Source organism: Cetorhinus maximus, chromosome 10 (genome assembly GCF_964194155.1).
Source record: "Cetorhinus maximus chromosome 10, sCetMax3.hap1.1, whole genome shotgun sequence".
Taxonomy (NCBI): Eukaryota; Metazoa; Chordata; class Chondrichthyes; order Lamniformes; family Cetorhinidae; genus Cetorhinus; species Cetorhinus maximus.
The window spans coordinates 15,076,181-15,103,171 of NC_135888.1; the positions used below are offsets into that span (position 1 = coordinate 15,076,181).

The following is a 26,991-nucleotide window of genomic DNA, read 5'->3' on the forward strand; positions in this document are numbered from 1 at the left end:
TTTGTGTCAGAGTTCTTTTTAACTGTTGTAAGATACTTTTGTCCTCTACTTTTCTGTGTCCTCCTCTTCCTACCCAAATGACTGTAAAGCGTCCTTCTTTATGAAGGGCATTTTAGTAAGTGCTATTACACTATTGAAGAACAGGGTGGGTCAGCAGCTCTCTAAAGAACTCTGCCACTGACCAGAGAACTCACAATAGGTTCTAAGACTTATTGTGTTTAGAATGTCTTTTATGATGTGAACATAAGAATTAGGAAGAAAAGTAGGCCATTTGGTTCCTCAAACTTGCTCTGCTTTTCAATGAGATCATGGCTGATTTGATTGTGGCCTTCACTCCACTTTCCTGCCTATTCCTCGTAACCCATGACTCCCTAGTAGTTCAAAAACCTGTCTAAACTCAGTCTGAGCTGAGTTAACCAGAACTCTGAATGTTTGTGCTCTTTCCTGCTTCTCTAGTTATTGACAAGGGTACAAGCCTGTCTCTTGCTGTTTATTCCTGACCTGCCTGGACTAGCACAAATTATGACCAAGAGGACACGTGAGAGAGAAACCAGTTTTTCCATCTTCAACCTTAGCACTTTTAACCAGCCATAAAAAATTTACTTAGATAAAAACAAAAAACTGCAGATGCTGGAAATCCAAAACAAAAACAGAATTACCTGGAAAAACTCAGCAGGTCTGGCAGCATCGGCGGAGAAGAAAAGAGTTGACGTTTCGAGTCCTCATGACCCTTCAACAGCGTCATGTTCTGTTGAAGGGTCATGAGGACTCGAAACGTCAACTCTTTTCTTCTCCGCCGATGCTGCCAGACCTGCTGAGTTTTTCCAGGTAATTCTGTTTTTGTATAAGAGATTTACTGCCTATTAATGTCTCTCCCATGGGAAGTGCCTAACTTCTACACAGTTCACAGATGTCTTCTCACCAGTGTGGCTGACCGGAAGCTTGGTGGCGAACCTCCACCACCACTGCGTGGTACCAACCTACCTTCAAAAGTCATACAACTCCACATTCACAGAAACTGAAGAAAGACCAATTCATCAGAGATAAAATTACAGGGACAATATTCATTAAGAACAATTCCTTTTCATCTTTCATTCTCTGTTCACGGTAAGAAAGAATGTGCAGGGTCACTGGGAGAAGGCAGGGGAATGGCACAAGTGAATTGCTCATTCCGAGAGCTGGCAGGGACACAATGGGCTGTTTGGCCTCCGTCTATACTGTAACAATTCTGTTATCTTTCCCCCATATCAATGTTTTGTGCAATTTGGAATATTATAACAACATTATAGTTGAATCTGATAGATGTTGCTAATTTTCCTGTGTTTTTGAAGATGTTGATGCAGTGCAGATGGAGTGCAATTCCATAAGTGTCAGATGCCTTCCGCTAACTCACCCAAATGTGCATTATTCAAGTGTCGGCTTAGATGGTATCAGCAAGCCTTTGAACTATGAAGAATGTTAATGTTCTCTGATTCTGGCTTAAGCTGACGGTCACACACATGCAGTTTCCCAACAGGGGTCACTAGAGAATGAACAATGTTTTCCCCCCTCTCTGATCCAATGACTTTGGAGCCAAGTGTAGTATGCCAACAGCACTTCCATGGCTGAAATCAGTAAATCAACCTCTTAGTGCTTGAACCAGGGATCTCTGTTTTATTGCACACTAAGTGATGCATGTACTCACATTTATTGAGAGAGAACGGAGGCTCAGCTAACACCACTGAGCAGCACTGTAGTTAATAGACACATTCTCAGCAAAGACCCATGGAGTATTCTTGTCACTGATACAGTCACACACTCTCAAATCCAGCAGCTTTGATTGAGGTAGGTTCAAGAGACTATATGTAAAATAGGATGTTCAGAAGGAGGCTGTCTTAGGCGAGCTGGACCATGAAGGGATAAATTTCAATGGGCTTTTCTTACCCTTGACTTCCATGTTCTGTTAAGGTACTGCGTGTGTGTTCTGGTGGAAAGAAGATCATTGGGTTGGAAATTGTATAGAACCCCTTGGGCTATATGACTCACATTGAATTGTTAGGAAATAGAGATAGTTTAAGTAAGTTATATATGTATTTGTGGGTGTTAGGAATGAGGTTAGCTTTAATGTTTAGGTTTGATTTGTATTTCTGTATCTGTGTGTTAAGAAAGGTCAAATTGAGTTTTGGTTCACTTTAAAAGGTGCTTGCATTTCTAATAAGAGCTTTACGACTAAGCTAAGTTAAACAAACAAGAGTAGTAAAAACACAGTGCTGTTGCCTAGCAACAAGGTCCAGAGAGACTGGTCCCTCCCACAGACACACAGAAGAAGAAAAAACAGCAGTTTGTTTTGGAAGCTTTTGGAGTTCAGCTGGTTTTGAAAGTAGCTGCCAGAGAAGCAGCCTAGAAGGGGCAGAAAGCCAATCCCAAGCTAAAGACCCCAAAATCCAGGGAAGTGAAACAGGGGAAAGTCCTAAGCAGACCCTCTAGTCAAAGGAAGGAGAGGAACCTGGAAAAAGTCCCGTTAATGAAGTTAAGAGTGAGGGGCAGAAAGAATGGCACAAAGCTTCAGATTTAAAGAGACAAAAGCTGAAGAAAGCAGATTTAAAGCGAGAACAGCTTGCAAGAGGTAAAAAGGTCCAAAGAGATGGCTGAAGGGCTGTAACTCTGCTATGGGCATGCGAAGCAGTGGTACTGTTGATGGCTGAATTAGTGAGAGAGTGTGGAAGACAGCTTGAATGCATGTGGTGACCTAGGGAAGGGGAACATCAGAAGGAGAGTTCAAAATCCTGGAGGTGAACCCTTGCGGAAGGCGTCTGTGAGAAAGCATTGGTTTGGGAGAAGATTCCAAAGCGAATTCTTGGAGAGTGGAGATTGGAAACCCTTGTGTGAAAGACAGAGTTCAATGAGATTCGTTGGCTCATGGTGTGACAAGTGTCTGGGGGGAGTTGAGGATAGATCTATTGCACCTGGTTGAGGTGGCATCTGTCACTTGGTTTCAGAGTGTGGTGTGTCTGATCACAGGGTGCCATAGATTTACATGGACTGTGTACTTACTGTGAACATTAGAGTATAAGATAGCTTTTGTAACTTGTATTATCCTTACAAATCTGTATATATCTGTAAAGATACAGTTGTGGGTGAAGGAGCATTGTAATATAGTTAATCTTGTTTAATAAATGTTTTACGCTTTTCTTAAAAATTAATTAGCTGACTCCGGTAACTCTGTTCAGTAGCTCCTCTCCACACATTTAAACAAACAAATAAAACTTAGGATCTATTAAGCTGGGTTCCATCTTGGGATCAGGCTTGTCCAGGAGTAATCTCAGCTGTGATCATAACAGAATGTTTACAGTAGATATTACATGTATCATAATTGTATTGAAGCACCTCAGAGTGCAACATGATCTATGTAGAAAATTTGAATATTACTGCACTTTCTGTAATGACCATTTTGAAGTGTTTGTAATGTTCTTTTAGATATGTTACAAATAAAGTATATTTTTCCAAAAAAACAACAGATCATTAGGTGAAACAGCCTTTGTTTCTGTCTTAGATACCAATATGGGCTACTCCATCTGTCCCTTGTTTTAGGCTTGGGTTGGGTTTGGTGTCATTGCTGTCCAGATCTGGCATTAAATTTCTTATCATTGACCAATCATGCCTTTGATGCCCCAGTCCTTCTGAATTCTCAAGACTAATTTGAGACTTTCATTATTCCTAGGTAGTTTATTGGCTCTGCAGATCAACTGAAAAGCTTCTTATATTTTATCTGTACCACTATAGCACTTCTAATTGTTATGAACCCAGCTGATGTTACTCCTGGACAAGTCAGATCCCAAGGTGGAACCCGGCTTGATAGATCCTAACTTTATTTTTTGTTTAGAAATGTGGAGGGTGGCTACTGAACAGTCACAGGAGTCAGCTGATTAATAAACTTTTAACAAAATAATAAAACATTTAACAAGAAAAGATGAATTATATTACAATACTCATTGATCCACAGCTATACCTTTACAGATGTATATAGATTCATAAGGATAACGCAAGTAACAAAAGCTATCTTATACTCTAATATTCACAGTAAGTACATAATCCATGTAAACCAATAGGTGACCTGTAGTCAGACATGCCACACTCTGAGACCATGTGACAGATGCCACCCCAAACGGATGCTATGGATTTCTTATCAACTCCCCCCAGATGATTGTCACACTGCGAGCCAACTGGTCTCACGGAATTCCGTCTTTCAAACTAGGGTTTCCAATCTCCACTCTCGAAGAACTCGCTTTGGAATCTTCTCCCAAACGATGCTTTCTCTCAGACTCCCTCCATAAGGGGCCGCCTCCAGGGTTTCGATTTCTCCTTCTGATGTTTCACTCCCCTGGATCACCATGTGCATTCAAGCTTCCCCTTCCATGCACTCCCTCTCAGATACTCAGCCGTACCAACAGAACACCACTGCTTCACAGGCCTGTAGTAAAGAGTCACCAACCTTTGGCTGTGGCCTCGGATCTTCTGGCTTCTCACAAGCCCACTTTACTTTGATTCTACTCCCCGCAGCTTTCTCTCTTTAATTTGGAGCAATTTCCTCTGCAGCTTATCTTAACTTCACTGAACAGGACCTTTTCCAAATTCCCGTTCTTTTCTTTTGACTAGAAGGTCTTCTTGAGATCTTTCCCCTGTTCCACTCCCTGGTTTTGGGACTCTTCTTTTTCGTTTCTTGGAACCTGCTTCCTGCAGTACCCTCTCCTGTCCAGCTTCTCCTGGCACCTGCTGAACAACTGCTTTCTGTTTCCACTTCTCTGTGGGTCCCCTGTTGCTAGGCAACAGGCCAGTTTTCCCACTTTGTTTTAACTTCCCTAAACCACTTCAAGGGTCGTAAAACTGCATTAAAATGCAGGTATATAAACAGCCTCTCCTTCCCCCCAGACTTACAGGCAAAATTCTTCAAAGTGAAACCAAAACTCAGGTTGCCCCTTTCTTAACACACAAATACAGAAATATAAATTAAACCTAAACTTAAAGCTAAAACTTAAACTTAAAAGTTATAGCTTATTCCTAACATCCACAAATTCAAATACAACTTACTTAAACTGTCGCATCTGTTCTGATGATGCCGCTTTCAAAAACAGTTCCTCTGACATGTCCTCCTTCTTCCTTAACCGAGGTTTTCCACCCACAGTGGTTGATAGGGCCCTCAACCATGTCCGGCCCATCTCCCGTGCATCTGCCCTCACACCTTCCTCTCCCTCCCAGAACCATGATAGGGTCCCCCTTGTCCTCACTTATCACCCCACCAGCCTCCGCATTCAAAGGATCATCCTCAGCCTTTCCGCCAACTCCAGCATGATGCCACCACCAAACACATCTTCCCTTCACCCCCCCCGGCGGCATTCCACAGGGATCGTTCCCTCCGGGACACCCTGGTCCACTCCTCCATCACCCCCTACACCTCAACTCCCTCCCAAGGCACCTTCCCATGCAAACACAGAAGGTGCAACACCTGCCCCTTTTCTTCCCCTCTCCTCACCGTCCAAGGGCCCGAACAGTCCTTTCAAGTGAAGCAGCATTTCACTTGCACTTCCCTCAATTTAGTCTATTGCATTCGCTGCTCCCAATGCGGCTTCCTCTACATTGGAGAGACCAACGCAGACTGGGTGACCACTTTGTGGAACACCTTCGGTCTGTCCGCAAGCATGACCCAGATCTCTCTGTCGCTTGCCATTTCAACATTCCACCCTGCTCTCATGCCCACATGTCCGTGCTTGGCCTGCTGCATTGTTCCAGTGAAGCTCAACACAAACTGGAGGAACAGCACCTCATCTTCCGACTAGGCACTTTACAGCCTTCCAGACTGAATATTGAGTTCAACAATTTTAGATCATGAACTCTATCCTCCATCCCCACCCCCTTTCTTTCTAATAATTTATAGATTTTTCTTTTCCCACCTATTTCCATTATTTTTAAATGTATTTCCATCCGTTGTTTTATCTCTACCTTTTAGCCTATTTCGGTCCCTTCCCCTCCACCCCACCCCACTAGGGCTATCTGTACCTTGCTTGTCCTGCTTTCTACCCTTAATGTCACCTATTATCACATTCCTTAGATAATATCACCACCTTCAACACCTCTTTGTTCTTTTGTCTATGACATCTTTTGGCTATCTCCACCTATCACTTGGCCCTCTATTCAGCTTTACCTGTCCCAGCCCCTCACCCCCCAAACCAGCTTATATTTCACCTCTCTTCTATTTTTCCTTAGTTCTGTTGAAAAGTCATACGGACTCGAAACGTTAACTGTGTTGCTCTCCGCAGATGCTGCCAGACCTGCTGAGTTTTTCCAGGTGTTTTTGTTTTACTTAAACTGTATCTAGTTCCCCTAACACAACAATTTTGACATAAATGGTATCATTATTGCCAGCTAGAATATACTTATTACATTGATATTCTGGTTTATTTCCAAAATACTAAAAAGTATAAAATTAAAAAAGTGATGGACCCAGTCATGACTTAATTGAGAGGACACGATAGGTTAGACACTGGTCTTTTACCACTGGAACCTAGGTACTTTGGCTGTTGGCTGTTTTGGGTAATCTCAATTTAGTTCCTTAAAAATAGGAGCCTACAGCATGAAGTGACACTTAATTCGAAAGTAAATTAGCAATGTGACTAAGACTGACTTAAGGGTGGTCAATGTGGGAAATGGCAAAAAATTTCACAGTGGTGCAGAAGGGGAGAGATACTGAGAACACAGGACAGACTGGAGTGTGGTTTACATCTGTGTACATTGTAAAATGATGCTGACAAATCAGTAAAATACTCATGGGAGGTATGAACAGTCAAGAATTCTCATATTCATACCTCTAATGAACAAAAGGAAACATCCTGACTAGTATTACTAAACGTTACTGCATTCAAGACATTTAAATTTTTAGTTTTAGTATTTAGTTTTAATGACTATATGAAGTGTTAATCTATAAGACAAGTTTGAATTGCCGTTCGCAATCGACATTTACGGTCAGTCAATCTTTGGGTTTCAGGGATTCTCTGGGCTGCTTGTGGTAAAGGAGGATAAAGAGACAGGAAAAGGTCCTTTTTCACAATGGTCAAGAAGGTTTCTTCATGGGCTAGCCAAAGGGTGACAGGAAAGGTGTTCATGGTCATTTTTATGATCTGGAGTTTTCTGTCCTGAAACCCAAGGAGAACAGTGTGGGTGGGAGATGGAAGCAAAAGAATTGGTGACAGAAGGGATCATAGAGTATATACAAATATGAAAAATGATCTATTACTAATTACTATCAAGTCAGCATTAATTCTTCAGGCCACTAAGGATTTGAAATCTTGACTTTGGCCTGAATTTTTCAGTCGGTGGGCGGGCTCGGCGGGGGCGGTCACGGAGCCGACTGCTGCCCGAGATTGGCTCCGCACTATTTTACGCAGGTGGGCCAATTAAGGCCTGCCCAGTGTAAGATGTGAGCGGAGCGCTACCTGTCCGGTAGGGGGGGGCAGAGGGAGAGTCGGGGCCAGCGCTCTTTCGTGCAAAAGAGCGCTTCAATCTCCCTGAGGCAGGGAGCTGCCTCAGGGAGATTGAAGCGCTATTGAAATAAATTAATAAATGGAAAAAAAATTTAATTAAACATGTCCCATCTCATGTGACTGTGTCACATGAGATGGGACATGTTTTTATATTTCAGAAAACCTTTAAATTTGATTTGATGAAAGCTTTAGGAAACATCATCCCGCTCGTGGATGAGGTTTCCTAAAAAATGTGAAGACTGCTTGGCCTTTTCGCCTGCCCGCCAACCTTAAGGCTGGACAGGCAGCGTAAACAATTACATTAATTAATTTGTTAATGGCCTTAACAGGCCCATCAGTTATCGGCGTGCATGCAGCCGACTCTGGCGCGCACCCGCCCAATGAAACATTGCGAGACAGCTTGATGATGTCCCATGCCCGACATCATCGCGAATTATTTTACGCGCCAGCGTGTCGGGCCCGCCCCCACACACCGACTGAAAATTTGAGATTCCTCAAAATAACAAATATAACGAGGAACACACCAATTGTGAAAATCAAAATAAACACATACTCTTGTTTCTTCATGTATAACAGTATAATTTTAATATAAAAATGTGACTTGAGCAGTTAAAACACTTCAAACAAGAGATACAGTCCGGTAGTCTAACACCATTTCAGGTAACAAAATGAAATGATTAATCTTTGCAAAATCTGATTTGGGTAGCATTATGTCAGAATACTCATGGAATCAGATGATCAATTCTTTTTTCTCCTTTGTCAATTTCCCTAATGAGGTCAGAACTTGAGGCAGCAATGTTCCTGTATAAATGCAAGTACTGTCTACATTGTGTAGTAAAGGGTCAAACCTGGAACCTTCTTGAGTTAGCTCGGTTTCACTTTGAGCAACGTCATTAATAACTATATCTAACTTTTCTTTAATGACAAGACACCTGCTTCTTTAACAATGATATTATCATTGCTGTTGTGGGATTTATCAAACTAACCTTCAATGAAACCTCTCAATTGTGGCAGTACTAATTCTTCAGCTGTTGCTAATTAATCTGATTTTCTTGCCCCTTTTCCATATCCAATTATATTAGTAGCCCTTGGTATGGAAATAATCTAATTATCATTTTGTTCTTCCTGTGATAATTCAGTCTATGCCTTCTTGTTGTCAATTTGCCAGCAAGTGGAAACATGTATTATGTACCCTCTGAAAATCCTTCATAAGGCCAGAGTTTGCAAAAATGGTAAAAGGACAGAGTTAAAAGCTCCATATCTGAACACATGCAACATTTGTAACAAAATGGATGAATTGTTAGCACAGATAGAAATAAATATGTATGACCTGATTGCCATTGCAGAGACTGTTTGCAAGGTGACCAAGGCTGGGACCTGAATATTGAAGAGTATTTGACATTTTCGAAAGACAGGAAACTAGGAAAAGGTGGTGGCATAATTCTGTTAAGGATGCCATTAGTACAGTAGAGAGATTACCTTGGCTTGAAAGAGCAAGATGTAGGAACAATTTGGGTACAGACAATAGGGAAGGTAAGAGATCACTTGTGGGGGTAATTTATAGACCCCCTAACAGTAGTTACACTGTAGGACAGAGTACACAGGAAAAAATAAATGGGTGTGTATGATTATTGTGTTTACCGCAATAATCATGGCTGACTTTAATTTCCATGTAGATTGAATGAATCAGATTGGCAAAGGTAGCCAGGAAAATGAGTTCATCGAGTGTATTCGGGACAATTTCTTAGAGCAGTATATTCTACAGCCAACCAGGGAGTAGGCTATCCTGGACCTGGTAATGAATAATGAGACAAGATTAATCAATAACCTCATGGTAAAGGAACCTCTAGGCGACTGTGATCATAGCATGATAGAATTTCACATTCAGTTTGAAGGGGAGAAGTGTGGGTCTAAGATTAGTGTTTTAAACCTAAAATAAGGTAAATATAAGGGTCTTAGGGCAGAGCTGGCTAATGTAAACTGGGAAACTAGGTTAAAGCATAGGACAGTAGAGATGCAGTGGCAGGCTATATTTAATAACTCTCAGCAAAGATTTATCCCAGTGAGAAAGAAAGATTAGTGGTAGGTCAGAAGACAGATTTTAAGAACCAGCAAAGAACGACTTTAAGAAAAAAGGGAAGTAGAGTATGAGAGAAAGCTAGCTAGTAATATAAAAAACAGATAGCAAGCGTCTCTACAAGTATTTAAATAGGAAAGAATAACTGAAGCTGGTGCTAGTCCTCTAGAGGATGAGTCTGGGGAATTGATAATGGACAAGGAAATGGCAGAGACGTTGAACAGGTATTTTGTGTCTATCTTCACTAGAAGACTTAGAAAACTTCCCAAAGATATTTGAAAATCAAGAGGGGAAAGGGAGGGAGAAATTTAAAACAATTGCCATTACCAGGGAAAAGGTGCTGGGAAAACAATTAAGCCTAAAGGCTGACAAGTCCTCAGGACCAGATGACCTGCCTCCTAGGGCCTTAAAAGAAATGGCTGCAGAGATAGTAGAGGCATTGGTTACAATCTTCCAAAATTCCTTAAATTCTGGAAGGGTCCCAGCGAATTAAAAATAGCAAATGTAACACCTTTGTTCAAGAATGGAGGGAATCAGAAAGCAGGAAATTATAGGCCAGTTATTCTGATATCTATCATAGGAGAATTGCTAGAATCCATTATTGAGGAGGTTATGGCAGGATACTTAGAAAATCATAGTGATCCAGCAGAGTTAACATGTTTTTTGCAAGGGAAATAGTCTTTAATTATTCTTTTTTTTTGACGTAATAAGCAAGGTAGATAAAGGGAACCTATAGATGTGGTGTACTTGGGATTTCCAAAAGGCTTTTGATAAGGTGTTACATCAAAGGTAAGGGGTAGGGCGTCACATAGATAAAGGATTGGTTAGTTTACAGGAAGCAGAAAGTAGGGATAAATGGGTCTTTTTCGGACTGGCAAGCTGTAACTAGTGGAATGGCACAGGGATGAGTGCTGGGGCCTCAACTATTTCCAATCGTTATCAATAATTTGTATGAAGGGAGCAAATGTATGTTAGCTAGATTTGCATATGACACCAATTTAGATAGGAAAGTCAAGAGGAAATAAAGAGTCAGCAAAGGGATATAGATAGGTTGAGTGAGTGGACAAAAATTTAGCAGATGGAGTACAATGTGAGAAAATGTGAACTTGTCCACTTTGGTTGGAAGAATAGAAACGCAGTATACGATTAAATAGAGAGAGATTTCAGAACTTGGTGGTACAGAGGGATTTGAGTGTCCTGGTACATGAATCTCAAAGTTAGTATGCAGGTGCAGCAAGTGATTAAGAAGGCAAATGGAATGTTGGTGCTTATTGCAAGGGGAATAGGATATAAAAGTAGAGAAATTTTGCTGCAGCTGTACAGGGCCTTGGTAAGACCACATATGGAGTACTGTGTACAGTTTTGGTCTCCTTATTTGAAAAAGGATATAATTGCATTGGAAGCAGTTCAGAGAAAGTTCACTCAACTTATTCCTGGGATGAAGGACTTATCTTCTGAAGAAAGGTTGAACAGGTTAGGCCTATAGTCTTTGGAAGTTTAGGAAAATGAAAAGTGATCTGATTTAAACATATAAAGATCCTGAGTGGACTCGATAGGGTAGATGGTAGATAGTTGATAATGGTGGAGCGGTGAGTTAGACGTGCCAAGTGATGCCAATAGTAATCCACCAATATGCATTTAGTTAAGCATATAGTTGTGGATAAAACGGAAAAGATTTCTACAATCATAATAATGTGCATACACTACAGAAAGACCAATGTCAATAATTACTATAATTTCATAGGTATTTTTGAGATGACAGTGGCAACATTCTGCCTTTAGTATTCACAGTTATGGCCAAGTCATTCTGTAATGTTAAGGCTGTGCAGTGTAATCAGTAGCAAAATTTGAAATTTTATAATGAACCACATTAAATACATTACATGGAATGCTGCCTGTTTCAAATTAAATCAAAAATAAAGAATCTAGCCTCAGCACCTAGTAAAAAAGTAGGAAAAAAGATCCTGGGGAATTCATAAATAAGAGAAATGCAAAAATAAACAACATATCTACTGACATCTGGAAAGAGATGTACATCAGCATTGTGGGTGGAGACCTGTCACTGTAGGGCCACAGATTATTGCACACAAACACAAAAGCTACAAAATTTAAACATTTTTAGTTCTGTAAAAATGAGCAGCATTATTATTACAAGGTGTCTTAGGTATGAATAAGAGATGAGAGCAATTCCAGTTTGCCATGATCTCACAAACAGGTGAGTTAGTTGTAATTTTTGATACTTGAATATCTTCTTAATCAGATACAAAAGACTAAATTAAATACACATGTACACACATAGGTTAGATGATTGTTCAGCTTATCCACAATTAAGACTTTTCATTTTATTTAACACGGCCTTTTTGTTTCTTTAGCTTTCTCCCATCTCCGTTTTTCCCTCAATTTGGCTGTCTTTCAGATACTTGCATTTCTATAGTGCTCCTCAGAAACAGGAAAGTATCAAAGTGCTTTATACTGAGGGAAAAAAATGTTTTACTTTCACTGACCTACAAAGTTAATGAAGTAAAATCTGATGAACAATCAAAACTATTCAACTTGAAATTCTTTAGATCATTTTGAGAAATGTGACAAATTGTTAACAATGATTTCTTGATTTACAATGGGTTCCTATTTTCAGACTTATTTAAAATGCTATTTTCAGACTTGCACTTGGTTCTGGTTATTATTTAAATGACAAATCTGTTTCATGGATTTTCATAGCTGTAAAAAGTATATCCATAATTTGGATTTTACATATTTAGTCTGTCAGGATTTGCCTTTAAGATTAATCTTCCCAGATTCAAAATTAAATACAGTTGTCTGTATGTCAACAATAATAATTTAGGTTCCTGGTGATTTAATGTGTTACCCTGTGAGCAGCTGAAACATACAGATCTGAAAAGTTACTAATTTAGTTCCAGGTTGCTACGAAACTGGCTAATCTCAGCTAAGATAACAGAGTGGGTGCCTCAGAACCCGAGTTTCAGCTCCTAATTCTTACTGGAAGTGCATGTTTGTGGGTGCCAGATGAAGAAAGCTACAGGCTGGCAGCAATACTGGTGACAATTAAAACATTAGGTTTGTTTTCTTTAACTGAATGTCCAGTTTTAATTCCCTGTTTATGCTGAGTTAGCTGATCTCAGCCAGACTAGTGGCTCACGTTCTATACTTGGTTTCTCCCCGGGCTAGGGAGGGGAAATATCACAATGGCTTCTGGTTGAAATGCCCACAGATGCTCATTTTCATGACTCAAATATAAAAGATAGGGAATTCTCAGATTTTGACTTGGGCCCTCAACCAATCAATAAGACAAGGGCACAAAACCACAGGAACACCATCACTTCCAAGTTCCCTGCCAAGTTAGACATGATCTGGATTTGGACATGTATTGCTTCATCATTGCTGAGCCAAATTCCTGGAATTCTCTACCCAACAACATTGAGAGAGCATCCTCAGCACAAGTGTTGCAGCATTCAAGGCTGCAACACACCAGTATCTTCTTAAGGTAACTAGGAATGGGCAATAAATTTGGCTATGCCAGTGTTTCTACACCTGCAGAATAGATTTTTTTTAAAAATGATAACCTGGGCAAAGTACCAGAGGGCAGATGCATAATTGTGGAACCAAATGCCACAAAGAAGTAGAGATGGAATAAAGTTGGTAAGTAAAGAAAAATAAAACTGCTTAAAACTCAATATATACACATGCACATTCATCCCTTCCTTATTACTGCAAAAAATTTGGTTTTCTGCTCCTACCAAATGAGGTGCTGTACAGTTCACTTCTAGCCACACTTTGTTGCCAATCTTCTCCCTTGCGGACGTAGAACTCCGGAGCTGCTGGCAGCCTTCCAATAGCTCAGCCTAATGGCCATTTTTCATGTAAACCTGGACAATATGTACAGGAAAGCTACTTGCTTGTGGGAGAGGGGCAAACAGCCTAATCCAATCCTATTACCACTCAAGTTCCACACATGCTCCACACTGGAATGACTTAACAATGACCAGGAACAGGAGTCTTCATTGACATCCCCCCTCCCTGAGCAGCAGTTAATATAACCATAGTAAAGTTACAGCACAGAAAAAGGCCATTCAGCCCATAGTGTCTGCACCAGCCAAAAAAGAGAAAATAAAATAAACTAGCCACTCATTTTAATCTCACTTTCCATTACCTGGTCCTGGTCCATAGCCTTGCAGGTTACAGCACTTCAGGTGCAGATCCAGGTACCTTTTACATGAGTTGAGCATTTCAGCCTCAACAAAATCTAACAAGATTAGGAACAAATTATAAAAAGTAGCTCTATATGTCAGTTATATTGTATTGAAACACTATTTGTCCACATGGCTAGTAATATAGAATGACAGATCCACACAAATCCACTTTGTTTTTACGCATTAAAAATTTTTTTTCACACTCTTTCCCATTGTAAAAAATGATTTCCCCCTAATTTGTTCATTCATCCCAAGTTTAAAGACTGTGCAGTAAGCAGTCCCTACATCTAAACTAGCCCCACAATCATTCAGGTCCTGACTCAATCCTGTGGTCAACCAAAACTATCAGTTGACTGATCACTGAAATGATCTTGCCACCAACAGTTGGTTCCATTACAGCATAGACTGCCAGGTAAGAGACTGGGCGAGGGGTGTATCTTATATTGAAAAGCTTTTTGTCTTTAACAAAAAAAATCAATCACCAGTAAAGAGAAAAAAGTAACATGATGGCTCATTTAGTAACACTCTGGCATCTGAGTCAGAGATTGTGGAATTAAGTCCCATGATGGACAGATTCTAGGAGACGATGTTCAGGTTGACAAAAAGATCTCATGGCACTACGCAAATATAGGGAGTTCTCCTTCATTTGGCCAACATCTCTCCCTCCCAGAAAATAATGCATAAGATACAGCAGTGACAGTATGCAATAATATGCATCAAAAGCTGAGGTAAATGGAGAATTTACATATACTAGAGGGAGAATCGTGATTAAAGAAAGATTTCAGAGAAAATTACATTTACATCTAATGATTTATATTTAATTTTATATACCTGTAATTATTTAAAGTCAATTATAAAGTCAATTAAAGGAAAAATAAAACAGAGTATACAATGGACAACAATAGACTCGGACCAGTTCCTCTACCGTGAAGTTGAAACTTCCACCTATTGTCTGGACATTCATTCATTTACTGTTTGTATATCCTTGCTTGTTCACAAATTGGTTTCTGCGTTTGCCTCACTTTAATTCCAATAGTTATAAAGCTTCTTCAGTCATCTTAAGGAGATAGTAAGGCACTATATAAATGCAAGCTCTTTCTTTATGGAGTAAATTCTCTGCAAACTTGACCAATGTGTCTAGAATCTTGACCTACAGTTAACTGATAGGCTGATGATTTATTTTTCCAAATATTTTTGGCTGCAAAGTCAGGAGGTGAGGGAGGAGCAGGGGAGTCAACTTAATCACGTCACCTAATAAGTGAGTATATGTGCAGGCAAGCAATAACATCAGAAAGTAAGACATTAAAAGTCAGAGCAGTAAAATATATCACTAAGGTAAATGGTGAGTTTACATATACTATAGGGAAAATAAGATTACAGCAAAATTCACATTTACATCTGATGACTTGTGTAATTTTATACAATAATATAATTTACACTTAGATTTACATAATTGTTTATAATACACATTTGTAATATTTATATCTACTCTGAAATTGCATATTTTGTACATTATTAATGCTTAGCCATTCTTTGAATGGTGATGGACAGATGACCAACACAAATTTATTTGTAATAAGAGTAGGTGAGGGACACAAATTCATCTTTCAATTAATTATTCTTCTTGTTAAATTTATGAACACACAGAACACACATTTATTTCAAAAAGTATAAATTCAACACAATTTCTTAAGATTTTGGTCTGGGAGACAAAAATGTTACAAAGTCATTTTGGTTTTAATGTAATACCCTTTTACTGATCATCTTGTTTTTAATGAGACTCTGCATATGAAGGTCACTGGCTGCTTGTTTCTGTGTCAAATGCTTGTATTTGGAGGAATTTCACAATAAGATTTTTTTCTGTCCCTGTATAACTGTATAATACTCATTTGGTTTATTTCAACAGCAGAGGTGATTGTGGTTTCTGAATGAACAACTTTAGGCACCCAATCATGATGGGAAATCAGATTGCCATTTCAGAAATGTAAGTATCTTGTCATGTGAGACAGAGAAAGAAAGAAAAGGCAAACAGAAAGCCAATATTGAAGCACATGGAAGTAACCAATAATTTTGTTTCCAAAGCAAAATCATGATCTAACTGAAACACACAAAATAATTACAATACTGCAGAATATGAATAATCTTGCAATTTATTCCTAGCAATTCAACTTCTGTAGGTAAAAATGCCAGATTTTACCATACTGACAAGAGGTAAATTCAAAATTGATGGGCTTATTATTGAGATATCTCACGACATCCCAACTGAGATGCTGACTATTGAAAAACACTGCAGCTTTAAAATAGGGCTGTTAAGACATGAAATTAACAACATTTCTAGTTACATTTGAAGAGAAATAAAACAAAGTAGGTTTTCAACATAGAAACTGTGAATAAAGCCTGTTTCACAGCATTAGATAATACTTTCTGCTGCTTTGAACAAATGTGTAAGCAAATCAACACAATTACACTTACACATTTAATAAGCCAAACAATCAAAATAACAAACCTGAGAAAAGTGTTGCTACTAGTTTGAGGCTTATTCACCCCTGAGGAGACAGAACTGAAGTCTTAGCATCAATGACAATTGAAAAATAATGAAATCATATACAGCATCCAACTTAGGTACAAAGCAAGCCAGTCCCATTAAAAGCACACTGCAGTAGCTATTTCATTCTTAAGTGAGTAAAATGGAGATCATTGCAACATTTTCCAGTAATTTGAGCATTAACAAAAATAGAAGTATAGCACATACATTTTCTTAAGAAAACATTAGAACAGAGGCAACAATTACCTTGAAGAATACCCTTTTCTTTCCCCTGGTTGGCAGATGTTAGTGTCAGTATCAAGCTCTCACAGGTCAGGTACAACTTGATACACAGTAAAGCTCCCTCTACTCTGCCCCAGCCTTGGTGGAACACCACAACTTCAACAGTGTGGCATTTTTTCCCAACCCATGCCTATCTGCATGACATTGCCAATTAATCATAATTTACTACAGTCGGTCCATGTCCACTAGAGACTGTCCAAAGAGCTAGCAGACAGAAGACCCTTTGGTCCCATCAGTCTGGGTTGAATTTGAACCTACCTACCATAGGTGACAGGCCTACTAACCCAAGGCCACCCATCTTTCCAAATGCCATTTCTCCTCTAAATTATGATACACATACACTTCAAATTTCATGTTTAATCAATGTACCAGCCAGCATAGTACTGACCTAGTCAAAATGAATTGAAAAGAAGAAAAATGTGTGAATGTTTACAATAGAAACAGAAAATATTGGAGAAGCACAAATGGCTAATCAGCATTTAATGGAGGCTTCCATGGGTCCCTCCCAAACTGCTATCTTTCTCTCAAACACAGGAGGGCCTGTTGTGAAATTACTGAATAAAAATGATTATTTTCTTCCCACGTGCCTTTGATGTCCCTCCTTGCTTCTCAGTGCTTCTTCTGCCCTCTTTTCACGCTAATTTTCATCTTTTGTTGATCTTTTTCATATTGCCAATTTATTCTTTATGTCATTTCATTGCCCCATTTCAGGTGGGATGAGGGCAGAGTGTGGAGAGGAGCAAGGATGACAGGTTACAGATACAGAGCAGGAAAACCAACAAAGCGCTGGTAGAATCAGTGGTCTGATCTAAACAAAAATATGGCAGCAAGACCAGGACACTTAAAAAAGCACAAGCTGGTTTGGAAGAGCAGTGACAAAGAAGAGAAAACATAACTTGAGCCTGGGATTAAATGGTGGAACTGGTAAGAAACCAGAAAAATCAAATAGCATGGGCAATTGCCACAAGCAAACAGCCACAGTGCAGCATGCAGGTTCACAAATAGTACTGTTACAAAGGTTAACCCTATACAGAACATAAAAGGTACAGTACACTACGGGTGAGGGGAATATTGTATACAGAAAAATATTTTAAAATTAATTGTTAAGTGAATTTTTCCATTTTATTTTCCACCCACCAAGTGCTAGGGTACAATGTTCTGGATATCATCTCTCCTACCCATTCTTCCTTTGTGAACCTAGATAATCATGACAGGCTGTATGACAACCGAGGCATCCCAACGAAGCCCACTTCCATCCTTAACCGTGGTTCACACAGATGCATTTCTAGCAGGGGTCACTGGACAGTAAACAGGAGCAGGAACCCTCAGCTCCCCTTCAACCCCTTCTGCTCCCCCCTACTCCCACCCGCTGATTTTTCACCTCCCTTACCTAGGCTGCTGAGATCAGATAACTCAGCACAAACCAGGTACTGAACCTGTGCCACATGCTGCATCTACCCACTAAGTTAAATGACTGTTGATTTACAGTAAAAGTTAGAAACTGATTTGCCTCTTCCCTCAAGTATCAGTGGAGGAACATTTCTAACGTGCATACTTTATCTTCAGTATTGTAATCCAAAGTACTTTTGAAGAACAGTTACATATGTCATGTCATGGAAAATAGATTTTCTTTCCTTACAACTTTTTTTTTTTAAAATGAAGTGCCCCAAACAACTTAATTAAATTGAACTTTTAATAAAACACTATCCTTTAGTTTTTAACAGCTTCATAAAAAAAATCTCTCCAAATAATCCCCAAAACTCAATACTCGCTCCTTTCAGAATAGTGCCTACATCAGCAAAGACAGGCCGCCATGGAAATTCCCCATCCTCTCCTCAACTGTTTTGCCAACAAAACTGAGTATTGTGTTGTGTCTTGCTCTATTTGGAAGGGAATGATGGAAAGGATGTCAAATCTGAGTTCAGTTTAATCATCATGCTAAATAAAATAAGATCAGCTTGATGAGAAACTAACATTTTTTGGCCTAAGATGATCAAAAAGGGATTATTTTTTCTTTCTACAATATCACCGGTTGTTTCATGCAAAGGTTGTATTGCCTGTTTGGGGCAGATACAGTACCGGTCCCTAATACAGTACCAGCTTAATTAATAAATAACAAGGCATTGGCAATATCAGTCTGTTGACATGTCATGGCTATGAACATATTAGCTTTTTTGTGATTCATTAAAGCAGAAATACTAATTGTGTTAAGATATTTTAACTCTTTAAGTGATTCTTTTAGTTACTGGCAGGCATTCCATTCTGTCTATCGCTCTGTTCCGCTTGGAGAGCACCAGTTCCAGGAACAGAAAACTAGACACATTTCCATTATATAAACAACATAACAGGAGATCTGCTCAATCATTCCAGTACAGCAGGCTTTCAAAATCTGCTGAAAACTTGGCAAGATAGAATTTTTTCCCTTACAATGTAAATAAAATTCAGGCTTGTTCCTTGTCTGCTCGCCACAGTTGCTCCTTGACCTCAGATGGGAGTGTATTGAAGAGATCATCCTCTACCACGAGGCCACTTCGTTTCAGTAGCCGGCATTCCCCCAGCTCCACAGGGAGACACTCTAGTCTGTTTCCACGAAGCTCCAGCTGTGTTAAACTCATCAGCTCACCAACCCGCGACGGCAGTGATAGCAGGCAGTTATTCCCTAGGTTTAGAGTCCGGAGCTTACGGCACTGGAAGAGTTCAGGTGGTAGGGTTTCAATCTGCAAGATGGGGGTGAAGTGAAGAAAGAGAACAAAAATGTTAAATATTTTAACTGCTGCACTTGCTGGACTGAAGTAGCATTTATTAAGCATGTTAAAAAAAAGCTTGTTTATTCAGAGAATACCAAAGATATTTTTGTAAATTCTCCAAGTTTTATCTCATATTATAAACATGAGAAATTTGGAGGAAGTCACTGGCTATAGAACAGAAGACATGAAATTAAACTTCGAAAGGACTAAAAAAATTCACTTCTTCATAAAGAGTTCTCCCAGCAAATCACTTGCAAATTTTAGTCTATGTTTTATGCCTGTTTGCATGCATAGAACATGAGCAAAAATCAATGCAGGAGGAAGTAATATTTTCATTAGGTCCATTTGGACAGCATGCATCTCCACATCCTCCAACACAGTTTGACAATGGTGTTTATTTATGAAAATGCAAACCTGAAAGAAATTTTTTTGGAAGTGGTTACTTTAGGTAGTCTAGTCTCATTCCATCTTTCTGCTGGCAAGAGAGTGCAGCAGGATTAACGTTTACCTGCTTCCTAACTCTCTTTGTGAGAGGGTTTAAAATGATGTATTGAAATGTCAATTAAATTGGTTTGAAAAGCAAAAACAAATAAAACAAACCAAAAAACCCAAAATCGAATTTACACGTAGCATGTGTAAAAATGTCACAGCCGCATGTTAAAAAGGCCTGTACCTTTGTAAAACTACAGGCTATTCTCAATTGACGTAATTATTGGTGTAAATGCTCCCTGCAATAATCAAGCAAAGATCTGGCAGTCACTGTTTGAAGGATTGAGTAACTGTAGTGCAATCAGTTAATAGATGCCTCCAAGGAGACAGCTACAAATCCTCAATGACCTGCACTTAGAGAAAACTCAGACTAATTAAGTTCAGACTTGCAAATTAAAAGGTAGTGGATAAAAAAAACCATAGGAAAACTGGAAAGTTTAAAAAGTTAACCAAAAGCAAACTACTACAGACCAAAAAAGTATATACATGTCAGATGTCAAAACTAGATCTCAAGGCTCTGGAGATCATATCCCAGTCGAGTTTCCCTTACAGGTAGTTAGTCTCATTCTAGTGAAGGAAAGGACTACTTAGCGTACGTACATGGGGTAAGTAAACAATAATATTAATGAAGTCCACAGAGATGTTTAGATTGTCTTACCCTATTGATTAAAAGGCAGCATTAATGATGTGCAGAGCAACAACTTAAATTTATGTAGCATCTTTACTGTAATACAATGACATAACGCTCTTCACAGGAACATTAAAAAGTAAGACTGTACACTGAGGAGACATTAGGGCAGTTGGCCAAAAGCTTGCTCAAAGGGGTGGATTTTAAAGAGAGTGTTTTAAGGGAAGAAAGAGGAGAGAGGCAGAGATTTAGGAAAACAATTGCAGAGTTTGGGGCGCAGCCAGCTGAAGGCACAGCCACCAATTGCAAAGCAATTAAAATCAGGATGCTCAAGAGCCAGATTTAGAGGAATGCAGATATCTCGGAGGGTTGTAGGGCTGGATGAGATTTCAGAGATAGGAAGGGGTGAGGCCATGCAGGGATTTGAAAAACAAGCTGGAGAATTTAAAAAATCCAGGCATTGCTTGACGAGGGGGTAGGTAATGTAGGTCAGCGAGCACAGGGTGTGCATAGATGAATGAGACTTGGTGAGAGTTAAGCCACAGGCAGCAATCTTTCGAATGACCCAAAATTTACAGATGGTGGAATATGGGAGACCAGCCAGGTGTATGTTTGAATAGTCAAATCCAGAGCTAACAAAGGCATGAATTAGAGCTTCAGCAGCAGATAAACTGAGACGGGATGAAGTTGGCCAATGTTACAGAAGCGGAAATAGGCGGTCTTGGTGGTGGATCGGAAAAGGGGTTGGAAGTTCATTTTGGGGTCAAATGTGACACCAAGCTTGCAAACAGACTGGTTTAGTCTCAGACTGTTGCCAGGGAGAGGAACGTAAGTAGCTAGGAAATGGAGCTTGGAATGGGATCAAAGACAATGCTTTCAGATTTCCCAATATTTAACTGGGAACAGGACAAAATAGACGTAAACGTAGATGAATTGTCCACATATACATATGCACACTCACCCTGTTCGCCGTGACAGCGAAATACTGCAGATTCTGAAGGAATCCAATGTCCTGCGGTATGGAGGTTAGGTTGTTGTGACTCAAATCTAAATACCGCAACTTGCGGCAATAGAAGAGCTGAGCGGGAATCTTTTCAATTTTATTCCGGTTCAGGTAGAGCCTTTCCATGTTGGTCAAAGTGCCAATCTGAATGGGGATATAGGCAATGTGGTTATACCACAGCTTAAGGCAGACTAGGCGCCGTAAGTGCTGGAAGCTGATAATTTCCTCAATTGTCTTCAAATTGTTGTCTTTGAGATCAATCTCCTGCAAATTATGAAGACTGAAGATGGAGTGTGGGATTCGTTCTAGATCACAACGGATCAACTCCAATTCTGTTAAATTAACCATCTTCTTTAGGCTATTGAGGACCATAAGCTTGGTGCCCTCATTGTTGATTGACAATTTCTGCAGATGGACTCCAACATCCGTGACAACCTGTGGCAACTTTGTTAGGTTGCTCTTCAACCTCAAAACTTTGAGACATTTGAGTTCCCGCAATCCATCAATCACGATGTAGCGATTGTTCTCAGCACTCAGGTTCCCAGTTAGGTGAAGCTCCTCAAGGTTCTTCAGGCTGTAGATCCATAGAGGGATCTCTTTGATGTCTGTAAACTTGATATGTAGTGACTTCAGGTGCTCTCGTAAGAAGGCAAGAGCTGGTGCCTCAATCTTTGCTGGTGTGTGGTACAACCAGAGTTCTTTGAGGTTAGTAAGTTGGGCAATGATTGGAGGAATGGTGACATCCAAGATCATCTCCAGTTTGAGAACTTCTAACTCAGTCAGGTCAAAGATGGTGTCTGGGATTCCACTCAGCATGAAAAGGTGGAGTTCCAATTTGTCCTGAGAGTTCTTCATGATCCTCTGCCGGAGTTTCTCTAGGGTCCATTCATTATTCAGATTGAGCTGTCGTAATTTGTTCTCACTAACCTCGGACAGGAAGACAGCAAAACGTTTCGAGTACAACGGATCGTACTGATCAATCAGATGCAACATGAAAGCAAAATCATTCTTGACATCAGGAATGTCGCTGTAGCTGCTCTCCTCTCGAATGGACTCGAATGAATACTTTTTCAAAGAAAGGTGTAGCATCCACCAGAGTGTGTACATGCAAATGAGTCCATAGACAATCACTAAACTAATATAAAAGGATGCAAGGATCTTGAACAGTGTAGCTAATGGATGAGCACACTGATACACACGGTACCCTGTGAGGTTCTGAATGTCCACTATACAGGACACATCAAATTTTATATCATCAACATAATAAAGTGAATAGCTAATAATAAGAGCAAATTTAATTACTTTGATAATAGTCTGTCTCATGTAGAGTTGGTAAACTATATCTCCTTCCTCTACATGAGTACGGAATTTCTTCACTTTTTCAAACAGGGCTTTAGCTTGCTCTCCCTCCTTCTTATCCAATACACCTGTTTCCGAGCGATCAACTATTCCCTGCTCGATGCGAGATTTTGTTCTTTGCAGCATGGGTACGCTGGCCTCCACATCCTCACTCACTGAGGAGGATTTCTTTACCATTGAGCCATTCATTTTAACAAATGATTGCTTTGGGTCACTTTCCTCCACCACGGTTTCAGATAGTGCCCGTGTTGTCCATGGCGAGTCAAAACATTTCAGAAGGATGGATACAAAGTGTTCCAGCTTTGAGCTGGTCCGAGGATATTTGAACCAGAAATTGCTACAAACCAAGAACACCAGTGTGTGCAGAAGTACAAGGTATGGAAAATATTTTGCAAACCAGTGAAGTTTATTCTCATAGCATACTGCATCTACATAGTTGTACTGGTGCCGGTCCAAGTCATACTGGATACCTGTGGGTTCACTGGAAAACGGGTGAAAGACTGAATATGGGGGGAGGGATGCATTTGGGTATTCAGTGGTTGGTGACTCTTTGGACAGTGGCTGAACAGGTTCAACACATGTATTGTTCATAACCCACTTGCAGGGTAAACAAATCATTTTATCTTGTGTGACTTGCAGTGTGCCACCAAACACTGCTATCATAAGCATTACAATGGAGATGTAGTCCGTAAACACGTCCCACCATGGCTTCAAGATGCGGTAGGCAGGCTGGGTGTCAGCAAAATATCGTAGTTCTGTCACTGGAATCATCACGCACCTGGAATTAACAGAAATAAGTAACAGCAGATAGCACTTGCACCTAAGAGCGTTCTCACTAGGATCTCATAAAGGATAACAGTGGGCACTTTAAAGTTGTCACACTGCATACACCCAGCAACATAATTATAGATTTACCTCTTTCTAAATGGGTTATGTCTGCATGGAAAAACTATTTTTAATTATATAATGGCCGCAGGTTTGTCACAAGAGGTGGTGTCGGCGGGAGCAAATTAAGGTGATGAGTTAAGAGCATCACATAAGTAGAATATCAAATGTTAATGGAGATATGAGCAACTCTGAGGCTTGTTCATAATAGACTGGAGGGTATGCTATTTTTTAAAGTCAGAAGCATTATACCAGGTAATGCATAATGCATTATAAATGCTTCTAAGCAGTAGTTGTGTGTAATTTGCATGCTCCTTTATGGTGGGGGTGTCCAAACCTTTGGAGCGGAGGTTGGACCAGAACCACAAGCGAGTGGACCACATGATTAAAATGGTTTTGTGTCAGGCAATGTGATGTTTAAATATCAGGTGCAACTTTCACTTTCTTTTTGATAAAATAATTTCCATATTAAATGAAGCATGACTCACAACTATTTGAATAAAATACTTCCAAAATTCATAGCATTTGTCGTTGTTAGCAACACTACCCAGTGCATCCATTGATACTCATGAAGAAAAAGACATATGCCTGAATGTAAAAAGAAATCATCCATTCATTAAGAAAAAAATCGAACACTCAAAAAGGAATTCAAAGCCATATAAAAATCAAAATCGTCAAAATTGCCTGTTTGGGCCTTGTTTCTCCATTTGCTGCTGGTGCTTATTCTGCTGCATATCACAGCTTCAGCTGGTAACGTCTACTTCCCAGCATAGTGCAGCTGTCATCTGTCACCGGGTGTGGTTTGCTCTCGTGCAGCTTACTTCCACCGCTTATCTGTGCCAATACCTGCTCCTGAAGTTTCTGAAAGGATGAAAAGTGTTCTGCTCTCGTGGCCAAACAATAAGGGCTGTTCCTTGATTAATCTAAATCTCCCAAAGAAGTAGCAGGCATTTCCAAAGCTCCAGAGTCAGGAAATCAAAAAGCTGAAGCCAGCAGCGGAAGACACATGAGCACAAACATGCAGAGAGAAAATAACCCAAATAGGGCTTTAACAGGAGCTTGGATGTCCCACCGGCTTTAATGCCTTCTTTGTATCTCCATTATAAATATAAACATAAAAGTTAGAACGGAAATAAAAAAAGATAAAATTTAAGCTGGTGATTGACACCTGCACACACGAGTCCAACTATTCCTACTCTCTAACTCTGTTTCAAACTGTAGACTACACAGTGCGCAACACCTGACGAGATTGCCTAGTAATATAGTGGTACGCTTATTTCCTGTAACACTTCTCGGGGTTTGCTTGTTACAACATCTCCTCCATTCACTGTGTGCAACGGAGGATCTACTATGATAAAAGTGCTATATCCAGAGTATATTTCCTGTCTGTCACACTTCAAATATCAGTTTGCAAACATGTCACATAAAGGTAGGTAGATACTAAAATACACAAAGCCTCATAACAATCGAAAATACCTGAATTGATGTAGTAGCTAGAATATCAATAACCCATGACTGACCTTAACAATCACACATAAGCCCAATTATATCTGCCTCCATCACACTCTCAGGTAGCACATTTCAAATTGTTTGAAGAGAGAGCCAGGATTCTGAGTTATAACTGGAACAGCGGTAAAACTCCTGTCCTCACCAGTTTTCCTACAGCAAGTTAGCATACATGTGCTACAGGACTTTGAAAAAGTTTTGAGGAAGTCAATGCACCTGGTATAACCAGTTTAATTTTACAGTAAGTGAAAGCATCATTGATCCCCAGACCTGGAGTAACAAGATATTGATCACCCAAACCAATAGATGGTACAAACTCCTCCTGTTTACACTGCAGCATACCTCGGGTATTAGAATTCAGTCTGCAGGTCAATAAATACAGATGGCTGTGAAATTACATCATAAGTTTAGCATCACCTGGTCCGCGAAACACACAAATGAAAGGTGGACTTTTGCACTATATCATACCTCAATAGGCTAACAGTGGCAGCCTGTTTTACATCAAGAATTTCCATTGAAATCAATGCTGCTGATTTGCACTACTGGCAATGATCTATTTCATCCCTGTATTTTTTACATAGAACGAAGAGGATTATATTTTTTCAGCTAATATAACATATTGCTTAAGACAGAAAGTAACATAAATAGTACAGTACTAGTAGTATGCAACTGAATAAACTTGAACATAAAAGAACACTGTGACTCACCCTTATCTTAATGAGTAGGATGAGCCTGTTTCCTAGTGCACAATTTGTGGAACCCTGCTTCATTTTGGAAAGGTTTAAACACAAATCAGTCTTGACATTCAAGCTGCTTCCAAACTTGCTTTTTGATGTAAATAAGCAAAGAAAAAAAATTCACAGATATATGTTGAGGCAAAGTGGACAACTATTTCAATGGATTTCTGGGACAATTCAGGGAACTCTTTCCAGTGAATGATGTAGCTTATCAAGAGTCACGACTTTTCAAATTGGTGCACAAAACAGTGTCACCAAGATTGATCAAATTCTCTTTTAGATTCACAGGACTCTTGGCTTTTGCTACAAAAATGAATTTCAAAGCCAGACAAAATACTGCAACTCATCTGCCTCTCTTTCATTCATTGAATTTTGGGCAAAGCTTAGAACAAATGCCCTAGAATTACACCTCAAGCTTCCAGGACTGACATTTTACAGTGCCCATAATAACAAAACTGTTGGGAAGGTAGTTACATTGTTTTACAGGAGGGAGCTACTCCCTACTGAATATTTTTGGTAAAACTTTGTACTTTTCCGCCCAAGTTCCCAATGTTACAGTTCCTACCTTTGAAAGGAGCATTGAGGCTACCAAATTTTCCAGCGAAATAGCCCAGTAAAACTTGGAAGCGCCGGTTGTGGAACTGATGTTGAAGTGAGATTCGGAGTGAATCAAAAGCCATGCAATGCAGCACTCATCTCAGAGTTAGCAGATTCTTAGCAAAACTTTACTACAAGATAGCCATTGAACTTCTTCGATTATCTTCATCTGTTCTCTCAATTAAAAGAGCTTTCATTTGAAATGGTCGTGTGGTTTATTTTCAAGGGTAGCACGTTTGACCTCCAAACAGTTTAACAAGACTTCATGCTATCTTGAACAAGGAAGTCAACACAACCTATATAATATGGTTGACAATTGTTGGCAGACCAGTATGTGTGAATCCCAAGTCCAAGTAGGGAAGATCATTTTTCCTATTTTTCTTTTGCCCACCTCTACTTGTCCCTACACAGGAT

General features: G+C 39.7%; 1 protein-coding gene across 7 annotated transcripts in view; it reads right to left on the reverse strand.

Moving 5' to 3' along the window:
- Positions 1–11,691: 11,691 nt before the first annotated feature.
- The window catches only part of lrrc8aa (leucine rich repeat containing 8 VRAC subunit Aa), a 52,051-nt gene continuing 36,751 nt past the window's right edge, over positions 11,692–26,991 (reverse strand). For 6 of the 7 annotated variants that reach the window (XM_078550018.1, XM_078550016.1, XM_078550020.1 and 3 more), the window contains 2 exons: positions 21,452–23,630; positions 11,692–19,343 (listed from right to left, as the gene is read on the reverse strand). In XM_078550018.1, the coding sequence (XP_078406144.1) occupies positions 19,068–19,343; positions 21,452–23,623 (2,448 nt within the window). In that variant the 5' untranslated portion in view covers positions 23,624–23,630 and the 3' untranslated portion in view covers positions 11,692–19,067. The remainder of the gene's footprint in view (positions 19,344–21,451; positions 23,631–26,991) is intronic. The other variant, XR_013577733.1, reaches the window with a different exon arrangement.